Below are 15,736 nucleotides of genomic sequence, written 5' to 3' on the forward strand. Positions count from 1 at the left end.
TCCAGAGGGCTTTGGATCCCCTGGGAAATGGAGTGACAGATGGCTGTGAACCTCTGTGTGGGAGCTTTGCATTGAACCCAGGTCCTCCACAAGAGTAGCTATTCTTAACTGCTGAGCCCTCTGTCCAGTCCAGATTGTATACAGCTAATAGCCCAAATTCATTTATTTTCTTTGAAGCCGGAGTTAATTCCCCCAGACGGTACCTGCATTTCCTTTCGCTAGTGGCTCAGGTGCCATAGGGTCCACCATACTGCAGCCACTTCAGATTCTGTCCTTGCGAATGGGAAGACAAGTCAGGCACCTTGTGCTTGCTTGTCTCCACCGACCTGTTCTGCAAGTTTGAAAAGCAGCGTCCACACCGCCCTCTTCTGTGGGATTCACTGCTTTCACAGGTGCATCAAGACACAGCCTCTCAGCTTGCTTTTCTGATTTGCTCCACAAGAGTCTAGCTCTGCCCCAAGCCCTCTGCAGCCTTCAAAGAAGGCGTGGCTCTGTAGGATTTGTTAGAGTCCTAAAGGCGATAGTTGGTTGATTTTGGTGTTGCAGATTCCTTACTTTTCTTCATCATCAGAGGGATGCGCCAACAAGATGTTACAGCATCTAAAACTTGTTGCTTGTTGGGGGAAATGTCCTATGTAGCCAGGCTCACCTGAAACTGAGGACCCTCCAGCTTTGGTCCCTTGAGTGTTAGTGTAGCTTGTTACCTACATTTACCGTTGAAAGGACTACTAAGCTTGAGTCGGGAATTTGTAGAAATGTGTACGTTTGATTCCCATCCCCATTAGTGAAATCCTTTATTTGAAAGACCTTGTACTTTAGTGTATCCTTGCAAGCTCCTGTGCTGCACACTGGAGGCAACAGCATTTGGAGGTGACAGGCGAGTCACTCCTGTTCTTATGAGTCTGTTGGCGCCGTCCTAGAAGTGAGTTTGTCAGGAAGAGTGGCTGTGTCCCTTTCTTTGTTCTTATACTCTCCTGCTCCTCCGTCTTCTGCCACAGGATGCTGAAGCAAGAAGGCCCTTGGTAGAAGCCAGCTCTTCGGGTTTGGGCCTCCCAATTTCCCAGAACTGTAACAAATAAACCCATCCTTTCTAATTTACCCATCTCTGCATTGAGACAAGAGACATCTGCTCTACTTCCTGTAATACATTTAGAGTCAGTACTCCTAGTTATTCTCAGGATGAAGACGCTGTGTGCTCTTGCTTGTCTCTTCAGCTCCCTCATTTCCCCATCCCTTAATTAGTATTACAGCCATCTCAGCTGTTCAGTCTCTCGACGTGCCAAGCTACTGTTAGCTTCTGGAAGGTTCCTGTGTGCCTTGCCAGCTTCCAAACTTGTTTAGCACTCGCTGTTGTCAACTTGTCTCCCCTATTTATCTAGGCCGGGTCTCTCTCCTCCCTTGAGAAAACCATGTGTCACCGATGTCACCAGTGTTTCTCACTTTGCTACACGGAGACCTTCCTGATAGGGTTCACGTGCATCTGCTCACTGCTGAACCCTCAGAGTCCAGTTCTCTTTAATATGTGCAGAATGGCTTGTGACTACATATAGGAGGAAGAATTGTTAGTCTCATTGTTACACATGAAAATCTCAGCCAGAGATATCTAACAGCAGAAAACTCCTAGGCTATCAAGTGAGTTAGGAACAAAACAGCCTCTTTCCCGTACAATCTCATTTCCTCCCCTTCCATCAGGCCACGTGGTCCATGTCAACTCATCTATTCCTCTCATTGTTGAGCCCTAAGTCTCCTCCTAAAGTGGATTAATTACCTTTCTGTTTGGGAGTCCTCAGCTCTCAGCTTCCAGCTCCTGTTTCCATCCTCCCTACGGTCATGCTTTCTCACCACGATGGTGTTGGACTTGCATCTCTCTGGAATCCTCAGCCCAGGGAAGCCCTCTTTTTTTCTCGCCAATGGCATGGGAAGAGAGCAATGTAGTGCTGCCCTCTTCTGAAGCTTCTCGCAGCTACTGCAAAGGAGCAGATGTGTCAGCTCCGAAGAACATGTGGAAGCTCCCCTGCTACAAAGGACTTGCCCATCGAGTGTGACTCAGAGCCAGGCTGCTGCTGCTTCTGATTTGAGATGGCCTGTCCTACCATTGTGATTTTTGGGCCCTTTCTTCTTGCTGAGAAGCAAATTTTATAAAGTAGGAAACAGGATATTCCAAATACCTTTGCAGAAGTGGCCCTGCCGGCTACTTAAGAGGCCCAGGCAGGAGAGTGACATGAGCCCATGGGTTTGAAGCCAGTCTGAACAAGCCATTAGTACTCATATGAATAACAACAAAGGGGGAAAAAGATTGCAAGCGAAGAATGCCAAAATGCGGAGAGGAATACTAACCGAACGTAGCTGGACCACACTGTCAACAGATGAGTTTTATTTAGCTCAGGCCATTTGACTGAGAAACTGGAAAAGAAATTTGATGAACTGTCAAGTCATGAACTTCTGGTGGGCGCGGTTCTGCTCTGGGAAGTAATGAAGAGACACCGTCACTCTCATTTCTCTCCACTGCCATTTTGTGACACGGGAAAGCTAGGTGTCAGTCACCTCTCATCATTTTCAGTCTGAGTCTTTGTGCTGGATAGTATTATGTCAACTAGACACAAGCTAAAGACATCTGAGAGGAGGAAATGTCAATTAAAAAAATGCCTCCACAAGATCTGGTTGCACACAAGTACACAGGGCATTTTCTTAATTAGTGATTGATAGGGGAGGGCCTAGCCCATTGTGGGTGGTGTCATCCCTGGGCGGGTGGGTCCTGGGTTCTATAAGAAAGCAGGCTGAGCAAGCCAGAGGGAGCAAGCTAATAAGCAGCACCCCTCCATAGCCTCTGCATTAGCTCCTGCCGTCACTGCTTTCGATGATTACTGTGAATGTTTTATTACCATTGGTTAATAAAGAAGCTGCTTCAGCCTATACCAGAGCAGAATATAGCCAGGCTGGAAGAGATATATAGAGAGAGTAGGCAGAGTCAAAGAGACACCATGTAGCTAGCTTTTGGTTCTGGGAAGAGAGAAAAGATGCATCTCTTATGGTGTCTCTGTTCAAAATGCAAGGTCAGCTGGTTGCCTCTTGGCTTCTCTGATTTAGCACGTTTTCACTTGCGCATCTGACTCCTATGTCTTTGTTGATAACTAGAATGATAGAGTCTAAATTTCAACCTACATAGTGTGAGACTAAAGCCTTGCCAGGCTGTGGCCTGAGTGGCGGCTGGTGGGCGCTGACCATGGAGCCATAGGGACACAGATGATAATTAAAACTTATATTTAGCTTCTTTGTCAAAAACCAGGTGTTTGTAGGTGTGTGGATTGATATCTAGATCTTCAATTAAATCCCATTGGTCCATCTGTCTGTTTTTATGCCAATACTAGGCTGTTTTCATTACTGAAACTTTATAGTAGAGTTTGAAGTCAGGGATTATGATGTTTGAGATGTCTTAATCTTTCCTTCTTTTAAGTATGCGAGTGTATCAGTTACTTTTTGCTACTGCGATGAAACACCATGACCAAGGCTTGTTTTGGCTTACAGTTCCAGAGGGGCTGAGTCCATCATGGTGCAGAGGGATGGTAGTAGGTAGGCATGCATGGTGCAGGAGAGGAAAGCTGAGAGCCCAAATGCAAGAGTGACAGAGGGAGCAAACAGGAAGCAGGGCAAAGCTGTGTACCCCTCCCACAGTGGCATCTACCTCCCCCGCTTCCCGACACAAACAGTGCCACCAACTTGGGACCAAGTGTCCAAATGCCTGATGCCTCATTCAAACCACCCAACCTGTAACCCAGTTGCTTTTTTAAAAAATACATTTATTTATTTATTATGCATACAATATTCTGTCTGTGTGTATGCCTGCAGGCCAGAAGAGGGCACCAGACCCCATTACAGATGGTTGTGAGCCACCATGTGGTTGCTGGGAATTGAACTCAGAACCTTTGGAAGAGCAGGCAACGCTCTTAACCTCTGAGCCATCTCTCCAGCCCCACCCCAGTTGCTTTTAGAAAGTAGTCAGATCTGGCCATGGAGTGCTCGGTACATCTGCTCCCCTGCTATGTAGTTTGGGATCTTCTTGTGTCTTGGACAGAGCGACCTCTGACTGAAGCCAGTGTTATAAGGTCCTGGCTGTGCTCTGAATACTGGTTTCAGCAGCTTCCTCGGACAGGGCTCTGGGGTTGGGGTAGAAGTCCCAACTCCCTCAGGCATCGATGATGACATTCAGCTGGGAGGGGTGGCTGCCTCTGCACTGTTCCCCTTGCTTCCATGGGTTACCTGTTGTGGTAACAGTAAAAAGCACCCCATGCAGCCACCTTTAGACATCACTCTAGCGGGAAGAGAGGGATACCCCAATGGAAGTCTAGGGTCCCCAAATGATCTCTCTGATAGCATAGTAGTCATTACAGCCAGCAGAGACATGTTCAATCTCACGTCTAATCCCTGCTTCAAGAAATGCTACAACATGGTTGAGAGTTGGAGGTGTTGGAAACCGCACCCCAGTATTTTTACCACTACTTCCTTGGTGCCAATGCGGTATGGGAAAGTGAAGAGCATCTTAAACATTATTTGCTTCTAGCAGGGCCATTACAGTAAAAACTGTGTTCTCCCAGGCACAGTGACTACAGAGGGCAATTTTTTTGCCATCCCCGTCCCCTCCAAACTGTCTTGTTACAATCCTGGCTTGTGGGTTTCTCCAGTTCCAAGTCTTGAATTCCTGAGACAAAAAAGAAAACCCAAGGAACTTACCACAAACACTAGCTTGTTAGGGTGGCTATAGATGTTGCAGGAGGCTAAAATGGCAATTTTCTTGCAGTGCTAGAGAATGGAAACCCAAGATAGGTGTAGGCACGGTAATGACTATGAGTCAACATTTAAGAGGCTAAGGAAAAAGGGTCATGAGTGTGAATGAGACTCCATCTTTAAAAATCAAAACAAAATTGCCAGCAGGAATTTTCTTGATACGCACCCCCCTCCCTGCCCTTGCCTGGGCTTACACATGGCTGTCTTGCTGTGTTTTCATAGGGCCTTTGTGTGTGCAAAAGTACGGTGCTTAACTTTCCCTTTGTAAGAACACCAGTCAGACTGGATTAGGCCCACCCTGAAGACCTCGTTACAACTTAACCAACTTTACAAAACATATTTCTGTATTCTGGGTTCCTGCAGTAGAAGGGAAAGCTTAGATCACATTAGTTTGGGACAATGCAGTACAGCCCCTACCACCAATACGTCCTTCACCAAGTCCTGAGGGCCCTGGGCAGCCTACCGTTTCTATTTATGTTCAGTTTGATGCCTGTTACACAGTCAATGTCCAAAATGTTTTACTGTACTTAGCTGGAAGTGTATGCTGGTATATCTACCTTGATCTCTTGGAAATGTTTCTTCCTTGCATTTTGAACATTTCAAATGGTGCAGAGTCAGGTATTTGAACTTTTAAACTGGGTTTTAGCTTAACTTCAAACATATGCCCAGAAATCAAAAAACGCAGAACCCAGCAAGTACCCAAACAGACTTTTAAAATCACTGGTTTGTATGAGTCTTTTGTTACCACGTCAAAACACCTGAAGCAGGTATAAATTTTCTTTATTGGGCTTTTACGCTGTTAAAATGCTATAGACTTGGGTGTCTTTTAAAGAAAAGAGGTTTTATCTGGACCCATCCCAGCAGTCATGTGCGGCTACAGCTTCCCAGTGCAATGGTTCATGGCTTTAACGGAGACAGGGAATATACGCTTCTACTGCTGTCTCCTTGGAACTGGAACTCATGCACGGGGCTGTGTTCTGATGACTGACCTCACCCTGATGAACCCCGGATGACGACACCTTGGAGCACCATCTTAGGCTTAGTACCTCACATGAACCAGCGAGCTACATTCCAGCCCCACCCAGTTCACAGCTTGTGTTTCCTGATAAAAATCTGTATTTTCCTTCTTACAACCCAGCTGTCGGGGAAAATGCAAACAGGACACAATCAAGAAAACGTGTGGGCTAACCTTGGTGATGAGAACAGCAAAGCTGTGTTGCCTCCGGATACTGTGGTATCAAATTCTCAGAAGAGCGGAATTCTCTAACACCCAACAAAGCTACCAACTAACCACCAAGAAAGGGTAGGTCAACTAAACATGGAAAAGTTAACTCACAAGTATTGTTTTAGAATAATCACTGAAGAACCTCCAAATCCCTCACAATCTTACTAGACAAAACTAACAGCAATTACAGGAGTAATGCTCCATTCAGCCCAGTTTCTGCCAAGGTCACATGACTGAGGACCACCATCTAGGACCAGGATCATAATCAAAGACAACGCCATGAGGTTCCACCTGGCTGGTAGGCTGGGCTCGGTATTCAATTCCACAGTTGCAATCCAGTTCAGACTATGGCTACATTGCTCAAGCCCACATTGACTGTCACTAAATTAACAACAGAACTGTAGCAATTTCTCCCCAAGAGCCATAGCAGTGACATCCTAACTGGGGACCACTTCCAAAATGCGGTTCAGGTTCCTCTAACAAGATACTATAGAATCAGTAGTTAATAAACAGTAAGAAAACATTGCTCATAGTCTGAGGGCTACAAAGTCCAAAGGCACTGACTGACAAGTTTTGGTGTCTGATGAGGACCATTTTCTAGTCCACAGACAGTACCTTCTCAGAGTAACAGAAGGCAAGCAGGAGCCACTGGCTCTCCTACAGGAAAGGTCCCCTTCTGGCCTCATCTCTCAACACTACTGCACTGAAGAGTAGGTATCTATATGTGTAGATCCAGAGGGTCCAAACATCTGGACCACAGTAGACACCTCCAATCCATCCCTCAATTTCATTTTCCTCTCTGCCCAAGATACTATCATGCTTACTTCAAAGCTCATGTTTTCCTTGACCCCCCCCTTTTTTTTTTTTTTTTGGTTTTTCAAGACAGGGTTTCTCTGTGGTTTTGGAGCCTGTCCTGGAACTAGCTCTGTAGACCAGGCTGGTCTCGAACTCACAGAGATCCGCCTGCCTCTGCCTCCCAAGTGCTGGGATTAAAGGCGTGCGCCACCACCGCCCGGCCTTGACCCCCTTTCTTAGAGGATATTATACACATCTGTTTCTCTTCCACTACTTGGAAAACATTCTATGGATACAAGAATGAGTCTTAAGAAGGATTTCAGATATTAGTGAGGAATAAGCTAAGAGAATTCTGGGTCTTTGGGCTACTGGATATTCCCAGATTATACTGGCTAGCTTAGCAACACAAAACTCTGAGCTGTTTCTGTCTACATTCTTCTTTGGCCCAAATGCACCATTACTAATTTTCAAGCAAGCTTCCATTTGTTCACTGTATCACTTAGTTCAGACCAAAAAAAATGGGAACTAAAAATAAGAAGGTGGGGGTGTAGTTAGTTGACTGAGTAATTGTGCATGTGTGTGTGTGCGCGCATGCATGCATGCATGTATGCATGCACACATATAGGTTATTCTTGATTCTTCTTTCTTATACCATGTTCAATCTTAGCCCCAGTTCCAGAATCTTAGGGTAAATTTAGCATGACAGAGTCACATGGATTCCAGGGCCTTTTAATCAAAAAACATTCTATTTCTTTTTAAAGGCCCAACATGGTTTTGAAGGACAGACAAAGCTGAGATACTTACCTTTATCTCTTGGGCATCTGTTGCCACCATGGAGGGCCAAATCAGTTTGGAGATAGGCTGCTTTTGTGCATTGTGTTGTTCTTCCATTCAAAGGGCAAAATTAAATCCTAGCTAGCATGACCCCTGAGAGAGTTCTGGATACCTCCCACGGCTTTCATTTCACGTAGCAAAGCTTGCTTGACTCCTACATCAGAAAAATAAAAGGTTTTGTTTCATCTGGTTTGTGCGGCTACAGGATGCAAAACTTATCCTAACCCAGGCTGAGTTCTGAGAACTTTACACCACAGTTAACAGAGCCTGAGTGCCCCTAAGCTCCACATTCCTGGGGCTGAAAGAAGACTCAGACTTCAGGAAGTTCAGGTTTCAGATTTAGGATGCTCAAGCTATACTCTATGAAAATATTCCCCAGTTAAACAAAATTTGAAACACTTGATCTCAAGCATTTCAGAAGACACAGAGAGTGTGTATCGTATGTCATAGCACAGACTCGGCCCAAGTAGCACACAGATGATTCTAAACACCACATGAAGTTAAGTATGGTGGAAACCAGACATGTGCAGAATTTCCTCAAACTAACATCTCCAGTGTTATTCTCGGCAACCCAACATCTGACGCAAAGCAGAAAGCCAAGCTTTGTAGCTCAAAGTCCATGACCAGCGAGTTTCAATATTTTATTAAAATAGCATATTTAACCAAGGTTAACCAAGAATACGTTAACATTGTTTCCCCACCCCACCCCAATATGCAGCACAACACAGTAGTGATTTCAAATATCCTTGATCAAGAACCAACAGAGATGTTTCAAAGTCAAGTTTGCAACTAAAAACCAAATCTTCAGATAATTCTAAATTAAAAAAGAAACAATGCTTTCCAATGGAGTTTTCATGTGTCCCCAAATAAACGCTGGTGCACCGCCCACCTGACAATACCACTAGGATTTTTATTCTTTATGCATAGTGTAACGTCTCATTTATAAGTACCCACTTTTATAAATAAAATCAACATTTCCCCCATTTAATGTTTCTTCTCAGCTTCACAAAGAAACCAGTAAATAAAACTGTCAACGACAGTTACAGCATACACTCTAACAGCAAGATAAAAAAAACCTGAAAATAGCAGAGATGCATCTAGGCTGTTGTACATAAAAAGACAGATTTAAAAAGTGCAAGGCAAAGTCTGCAGGTTTCAAGGGAGCTTTTAGGCACATCCATGTCTTTAAAGCAAGCTTCAGAATGAAATTCCAGTTTGTTCTTCATGACACCTGTTTAAGTCTTTAAAAAAAATCCCACAAAAGTCCATTTCATTAAGTGTAAAACGGAGTCTCAGGTCCTTAGGCTAACTCAGCTGTGGCGCGTCCGGCCCTTCTTCACTCTGGCGGGCTTAGGTTTGGGGATGTACTGGTTATTGGCCTGATACTCCAGCTCCTTCCGGAAGTAGTGAATGGCTTTGTTCAACCCTTCCTCCAATGGAACCTGTTGGAGAGAGTGAGAACAAGGAACAAGGTCCCATCAACAGAAAGGCTTCCTTGAAGCAAACTGAAGCAGAGTGCCCTGGAGATGAGAGTGTGCAGTCAGCTGCCCACTGCGCGAGGACACTCAAGGACTCACACCGGCCAGGAGTACATCAAGGCCACTTTGGAGAGGCTTGACTGTCTTTAGAGCTACTTTCAGAACACACTCTGTAACTTAGCAAGTGACACTATCAGTCACCTCAAGTTCCCAAAGCCCCTGAGTCCCCCTTGCAGGCATGCCTACTCAGTCAGCTGCAGAGACCGTTTCTGAAAAGTACGTGGGCCCACTCTTTCGAGGGAATCCTCCAAGGACTGAGGGGAGATGCTCTGAGGAGGCTTCTCCACCCGCCTCACTGGGCTTCCCCCATCACACACTCGCACTGACAGCATAGGCAGGGAAGGACCCACGAAAGGTGACATTTGAGGAACTCTTAACCTGAGCTGGAAACAGGAAACACTCAACTGGCTGCTGAGTCATATAGGCTAAAGAGAAAGCTGAGGAGGGAGGCCCTGCTGAGAACTCCAGCAAATTTGCTGGTGTTTGTCTCTCTTGATTATGGTGCTAGTTTTATAGGTGTCAAAACTACAACACATTGTATTATATGTTTTAAAAATGGAAATTTAGCTATTTATGCATTACATAAGACCCTAAAAAACAGAGGAAACATAATTAGACAAATTAATTAAACTAAAAACCTTCTCTCAGTAAAATAAAAAGGCATGCAGAGATAACCAACAGAATGGAAGAAAATATTTGTCAACTATGTATCTGATAAGGAGTTGACAGTAAAAGCATATAAGGACCACAATTAAAAAAATAGATTTAAATAGGCATTTTTTTTTCCAAAAGAAGACACAGAAATGGTTGATACATTTATGAAAATGCTCAGGATCACCAAATATCAGAGGAACACACATAAAAACACCTCTTCCCCAAGTTCAGATGCTTTCTCTACCTCAAAAGTTGTCCCATTCACACGCACACACAATAATCCTGGTATCTTTCGATGAGACTTTTCCTATCAATTAAGACTCATATTACAAGGAAGCTAACGGCAAATATCTCATATTCTGTACCTCTATGTAACATACAACTTCTAAACAAATATCCTGGCTCTACATACACCTCCCAAACCAAGAGTGTATATTTAGTAAATATACATTGTATATTTTCCTAACACATTCTGTTTAAAACACATGCTTTGGTGACAAACCCACAAATGACAAACTTTCAAAAAGTTTGAGAACCCGAGGAGCGACAGAGACGGCTCAGCTGTTGAGACTACTTGTTGCGCTTGCAGACGACCTGAGTTTAGCTCTCAAAACCTACGGAGTAGCTCTCAAGCACCCGTTACTCCAGTTGCAAAGTTCTGATGCCCTCTGTGGGCACTACATGAACACAGCACACATGTATACAAGCAGGCAAAACACAAACATAAAATACATGAATAAAAACAAAAACCATGGAGAATCTCTACCTCTGCTTCTGAAATTTGCTCTGTTTGGATGGGATGAGTGGATTTTAAGTCTGAGCATATTCATTTCTATTTCACATACTAATTTTCTATACACAGTAAAAGAGTTGGACTAAAGTTCTAATATCCCTTCAGATTCCATCAGTTAGAGTCTCCCTCCTCAGCATGTGCCATGCCTTTGTAACAGGTAAACTGAGCCTGGGCAGCACTCTGCTCCTGGGGGGGTCCTCAAGTGCCCCCCGCCCCGCCCTATGTTTATCATCCTCCTGATAAGGTTTTGCTTCAGCAGCAGTGGTTGGGATGGCTGTCATGATAAGAGGGAAAGTCACTCTCTGGAGGAGCAGAGCAGAGAGCAAACAGCTAGACACAGTAGATGGACAGAGGCATCTTGTTCCTGCAGCCTGGCCGGCCAGGAGAATTTTCTATAAGGAGGTGAGAATTTTCTATAAAGGTCAGACACTTGAGAGGCTACACACCGCCCTGGGACACTGGTGTTCACAGAAAGGGGAAGAGCTCTCCGCCAAGAGACGAAGGGGCAGCGACTGAGGGTTCAGAGTGCAAATGCAGTCTAGCAGTGAGGGAGAGGGCGCAGGGCAGATTTAGTGTCTAGTCCAGTCGTTCTCAACCTTCTGAATGGTGCAGCCCTTAAATTATTTCGTTGCTACTTCATAACTGTAATTTGCTACCATTGTGCATTGTAATGACATGCACATTACATCTGACATGTAACCCCAAGGGGGTTGGGCCCCACAGGTCTGGTCTAACAGGTCAGCCTGTGGAGAGCCTGACTGTCTAGGAGCGCCAGGAAGGTACGGAAGTCCACCTTCGTCCTTGTCTTTCAGTCTTCATGCTTTCCAGCTGGGGTTCCATCAACATGGCGACTGATATGGCCAGATGAAACCTCACTCAGTTCAGCCCTGGACACCAGGACCCTGCATCGAAAGCTGCTGCCATTTTCTGGTGTTCTGAATCTGAAATGTCACCCAGCTCATGGCACTGGGTCGAGGCAATGGAGTCCTTAGAAGGTGTGACCCTGACAGCAGATGTAAGTGCTACGGCGGGCCTTTGATGGCGATACCTACCCCTGGTTCTACTTGGTTCTGTCCCTGCATTACATGAGGCCACTGCCATGGACTGCAGCTCTGGCTGCCACGCCTTCCCCCCGCCCACTGGGAACCAAAACAAACCTTTGCTCCCCTTTAAGCTGCTTTTGTAAGCATTTTGTTACAGCAGGGAGAACAACTAATGCACCCCCTTAATCCTGCCTTTAGATAGTGCTGTATGTCGGAGTTAACAGTAACTGTCAACCTGACAGAGTAGAAACCCCTGGAAAACAGACTCAATGCAGCAACTGTCTTTATCAGGTTGACCTATGGACGCGTCTGGGAGACATTGCCTTGGTTGTCTTTACTGATATGGGACAGTACAGCCCACTGAGGATGGGGCGGCTGCCTAGGCAGGCTATTATGGGACGTACAGGAAAGTTAGCTAAGCATGAACCAGGAAACGGCACTCCTCCATGGTACCTGATTCCGGGTTCCTGCCTCCAGGTCCCTGCCCTGACTTCCCTCAGTGAGAGACTATGACCTGGAAGTGTACCAGATAACCTCATTTCCTCAAGCTTTTGGTCAGTGCTTCATCACAGAAACAGAATGGAAAGGGGACATGTTTATATACTCTCCTGAAACCAACTCATGGGAGGCCTACGCCATTTTCAGCAACAGAGGATGAGGCACCATTAAATAGAGAAAATCTTGCAGCTGCCTGGACACTCAAGCCCACCCTACTTTGCTAGAAACCTGCCAGCAAGGTCACGGCTTGGGAGGAGAAAGCCATGGGATGTTGGTGTCTCTCTCCTGAGGCAGTGACCTCCTCATACTCACCACAGGCTCCCACCCCAGCATCAGCTTTGCTTTCTTGATGTCTGGTTTTCTTTTTTGTGGGTCATCCTGGGCTTCCGAGAGAAACTGAATTTCACTTCCACTACCTGAGTTTTTTAAAAAGAAAAAGATAAGGACATGTGAATCCTTTATCACTAGGGGGCACTGTTTTCCCATCTACGCAAGAAGAAAATCATACCTATGGTAGAACAAGAGCAAGGACCCAACACAAGCCACTCTGACAAAGTCATAGGACAGTCCTCACAAATGTAGGTGTGCGCCTGGCCATTACCAGACAGTCACGTGCAGAATGGTTCTGGGCCCACAAGATCCTCCCACAAGAACAAAAGGGCTTGTGTCAAGAACAAAGCTCCACATCAGGTAACAAATGCAGATGTGCCTATGGGGCACAATTCCTTAAACACAACATATAAACGTGGATGGGACCACCCTGAAGGTGGATGCTCCCAATAGGCCACACCTGGGTATCCAGAATCTAGGAATCCCCTCCTCTGGAAATCCGATAGTCTATACCCCACTTAACCTATAGCAAGCAGAAGGTAACTTAGAGCCCATGATGACCTGACCATCAATGCTCTAGCCAGAACAAACCCAGAGCCAACACGGAAGATGTCTGCTCTGCTGCTGGATGAAGCACGTAGATGACAGAAAAATCTGGTCTACCTCCCTGAGGTGAGGGGCTTGACCCTAGTGAGCACAACAGAAAGCTACTACAGTGACTGCTATGCAGACCTGGGGAAGTGTAACATGCAGTCCCATAGTAGCAATGTGGGGATCCTAAGTCCTCCTCAGTGGGCAGGCAGGGGTTTCCTAAACTCTGCAGTGCACATGGGTCACTGTGTGTACTCTCATCTGGGAGGCCAGGGCTTGCATCTACAGTGCCATTATAGCAAAGCCTCCGACCCACGGTTTCACCTGCACAGCAAAGGTTTCAAAGACATGGTGACTGGAGGCACACGGTGACCGAAGCAGGCCCTGCCTCATCAGTGGGACCGCACAGCTGGAAAGTGCATCTGCATGGGACTTATGTGGCAGAAAGACTGTCTCCACTGTCTGTCCCACAGAACAGGATCCCAGCTGTCCACAGCTGCTCACCACAACCCTGATCCAGGAATGTCAACATGGAGGAGTCCATTCAGCCAAGGGGGCAGCAGGGTCAAATGAGAGCAGCCTGCAGCACACGCTTATGATGGTCCAGGCCAGACTAACATGTCCTGAACTCACATTCTGGCCTGGAGACAGACTTCCCAGAGCTCCAGCAAGCCTGAGGATGAGGCCTGGGCTACCTCCTTGGCACTTGTAACCCAGAGGCCGGGCCAGACCAGGAACCTCCTGGTGCTTCATGGGACACTGTTCCAGTGCCACACGGGCAAACCCAGCACGGACAGAACTAACATCACTCTTTCCTTGCTCCTGGAATTTGGTCTCAGTGGGGGTGGTGCCCAGTTACCAGTAATGGTCACCTGTGCAGGATGTGCTAACCTAACCGTTTCACACCTGGAGGACAAATCTCTGTCCCACACTCCACCAGACCTGCAACTAGACCTGGGAGCCAAGCTCATCTCACGCCATCCTCTCTAATCCCCCGCTCAGAGGAGCTGGACATGTTCCTCATAAACAATAAGGCTCTGGTCCAATCAGTTGGCAGCTTGTACCAGTTCCCTACTTTCTAGGGAAGGTACTACCAATAGACACAGTAAATGTAGACGAATTCATTCAGAGTGGTTGAGCATACTTACCAACAAGGTTTTTAATTAACTGGGCAAATTCCAGGATTGTGTGTTCTTCTGGGTTTCCCTAAGGAAGAAATGGATTCTTCTATAAGCATCTGACAATGGCATTACTCTCCTGCTTGGGCTACACATATGATTTCAGAGACATGTTCTGCACGAATTATCATCAGCCCCCAGACTAGCCTGCCTCCAAATAACTTCACCCCAGCTTCTTGTGCCACTGAAGCACTTTGGATGGGTTTCATTCTAGCCAGGTGCAAACCTATATTACCTTAGACCTTTATCTGTTCTGAAGAATAGTCTTCAGGTAGGACAAGGTCATTTAAAGTGGGTCCCATACACTGGGTGAACTTCCAGGACAAGTAACTTTTTAATCTACTCTTTTCCCTGTCACTTTAGTGTTCCTCTGCATGTTTGGTTTCACATTGCTGGCTCTGCTAGGACAACAAACCTCCTCTATGAGAATGGTGCCAACACCTTTTAGGGTGCAGGATCAAAGGTAAAATAGAGAAAGCTGCAGCAGCAATGGATGCTGTCACAGACCAGCTTACTGGGGTTGGGTAGAAGAGTTGCTAAGCAAACCCATCCCTTCCATCACATTTCCTGACAGTTTTGCAATGCTGGAGATGGAGCTCAGGGCCCTGCCCACACCGGGAGCCACTCCACCTCTGTTCCAACCTATCACTCTTACCCCACGAGGACCACAGAGGAGGCACAGACCACAGAAAAGCCTGGCAGCTGTAAAGTTTAAAATCCCCCAGCTCCCATTTTCAAAGCTAACCTGGACCCAGAGATCACAGTGTCAGGAAGGCCCGGGCCCAACTGTAGGCAAAAAGAAAGGCCCCAGGTAGCAGAGCAGGGTGATAGAAGGAACATAGGAAAAAGGGGCTGTTGGAGACGCCTGGCAGACACTTTTCTGATTTGATGGAAGACAGTTTTAAGTAGATACAGTTCCTAAATGCTCTTGTGCAGAAGTTTCCTAAAAAGAGTAAAGCAATAAGATGCACAGAGAACATGCAGACATAAACAATGAAGCAGGGCCTTTTATCGTAAGCCTTTATCCATTTGGAGCTTTGATTTGCCTTACAAGTGTGATCTTTACACAAAGCCCTTTAGGCAGAGGGAGTTCACACACTGCTCACGCATGCCTTGCAAGTGTTGTTTTTCAATCCCTTTCTCTGCTTTGTTTTACTTCTGTACTTAGCAGATGCCCTACACAGTCGTGAGCAGGGAAAGCCTTCACCAAAGACCCTGCAGCTGGTGCAAAGGAGAGGCAGAACGGAACTCACCAAGTTGACAGGGCTGCTGACATTGCTGTTCATGAGTGCTACCAGGCCATTCACCAGATCACTGGAAAAGAGGGAGACCTGGGTCAGGCAATGCTCACCATAGAGCAGGAATGCTGAGGGCACGCACCAAACCTCCCCAGACAAAAATGAAAATCCAAATGGAAAACTGAATGTGGAAACGAAACCCTGTGAATTAAGATGGTGTCTTTAATGCTAGCATGT

General features: G+C 46.1%; 1 protein-coding gene across 4 annotated transcripts in view; it reads right to left on the reverse strand.

The window, feature by feature from the left end:
* Nucleotides 1–8,263: 8,263 nt before the first annotated feature.
* Nucleotides 8,264–15,736, reverse strand: part of Uxs1 (UDP-glucuronate decarboxylase 1) — a 65,667-nt gene continuing 58,194 nt past the window's right edge. For all 4 annotated transcript variants that reach the window (XM_057751813.1, XM_057751812.1, XM_057751816.1 and 1 more), the window contains exons 12-15: nucleotides 15,515–15,575; nucleotides 14,232–14,289; nucleotides 12,475–12,578; nucleotides 8,264–9,078 (exon numbers count right to left, since the gene is read on the reverse strand). In XM_057751813.1, the coding sequence (XP_057607796.1) occupies nucleotides 8,947–9,078; nucleotides 12,475–12,578; nucleotides 14,232–14,289; nucleotides 15,515–15,575 (355 nt within the window). In that variant the 3' untranslated portion in view covers nucleotides 8,264–8,946. The remainder of the gene's footprint in view (nucleotides 9,079–12,474; nucleotides 12,579–14,231; nucleotides 14,290–15,514; nucleotides 15,576–15,736) is intronic.

Source organism: Chionomys nivalis, chromosome 19, assembly GCF_950005125.1.
Source record: "Chionomys nivalis chromosome 19, mChiNiv1.1, whole genome shotgun sequence".
In the NCBI taxonomy this organism is placed as follows: Eukaryota; Metazoa; Chordata; class Mammalia; order Rodentia; family Cricetidae; genus Chionomys; species Chionomys nivalis.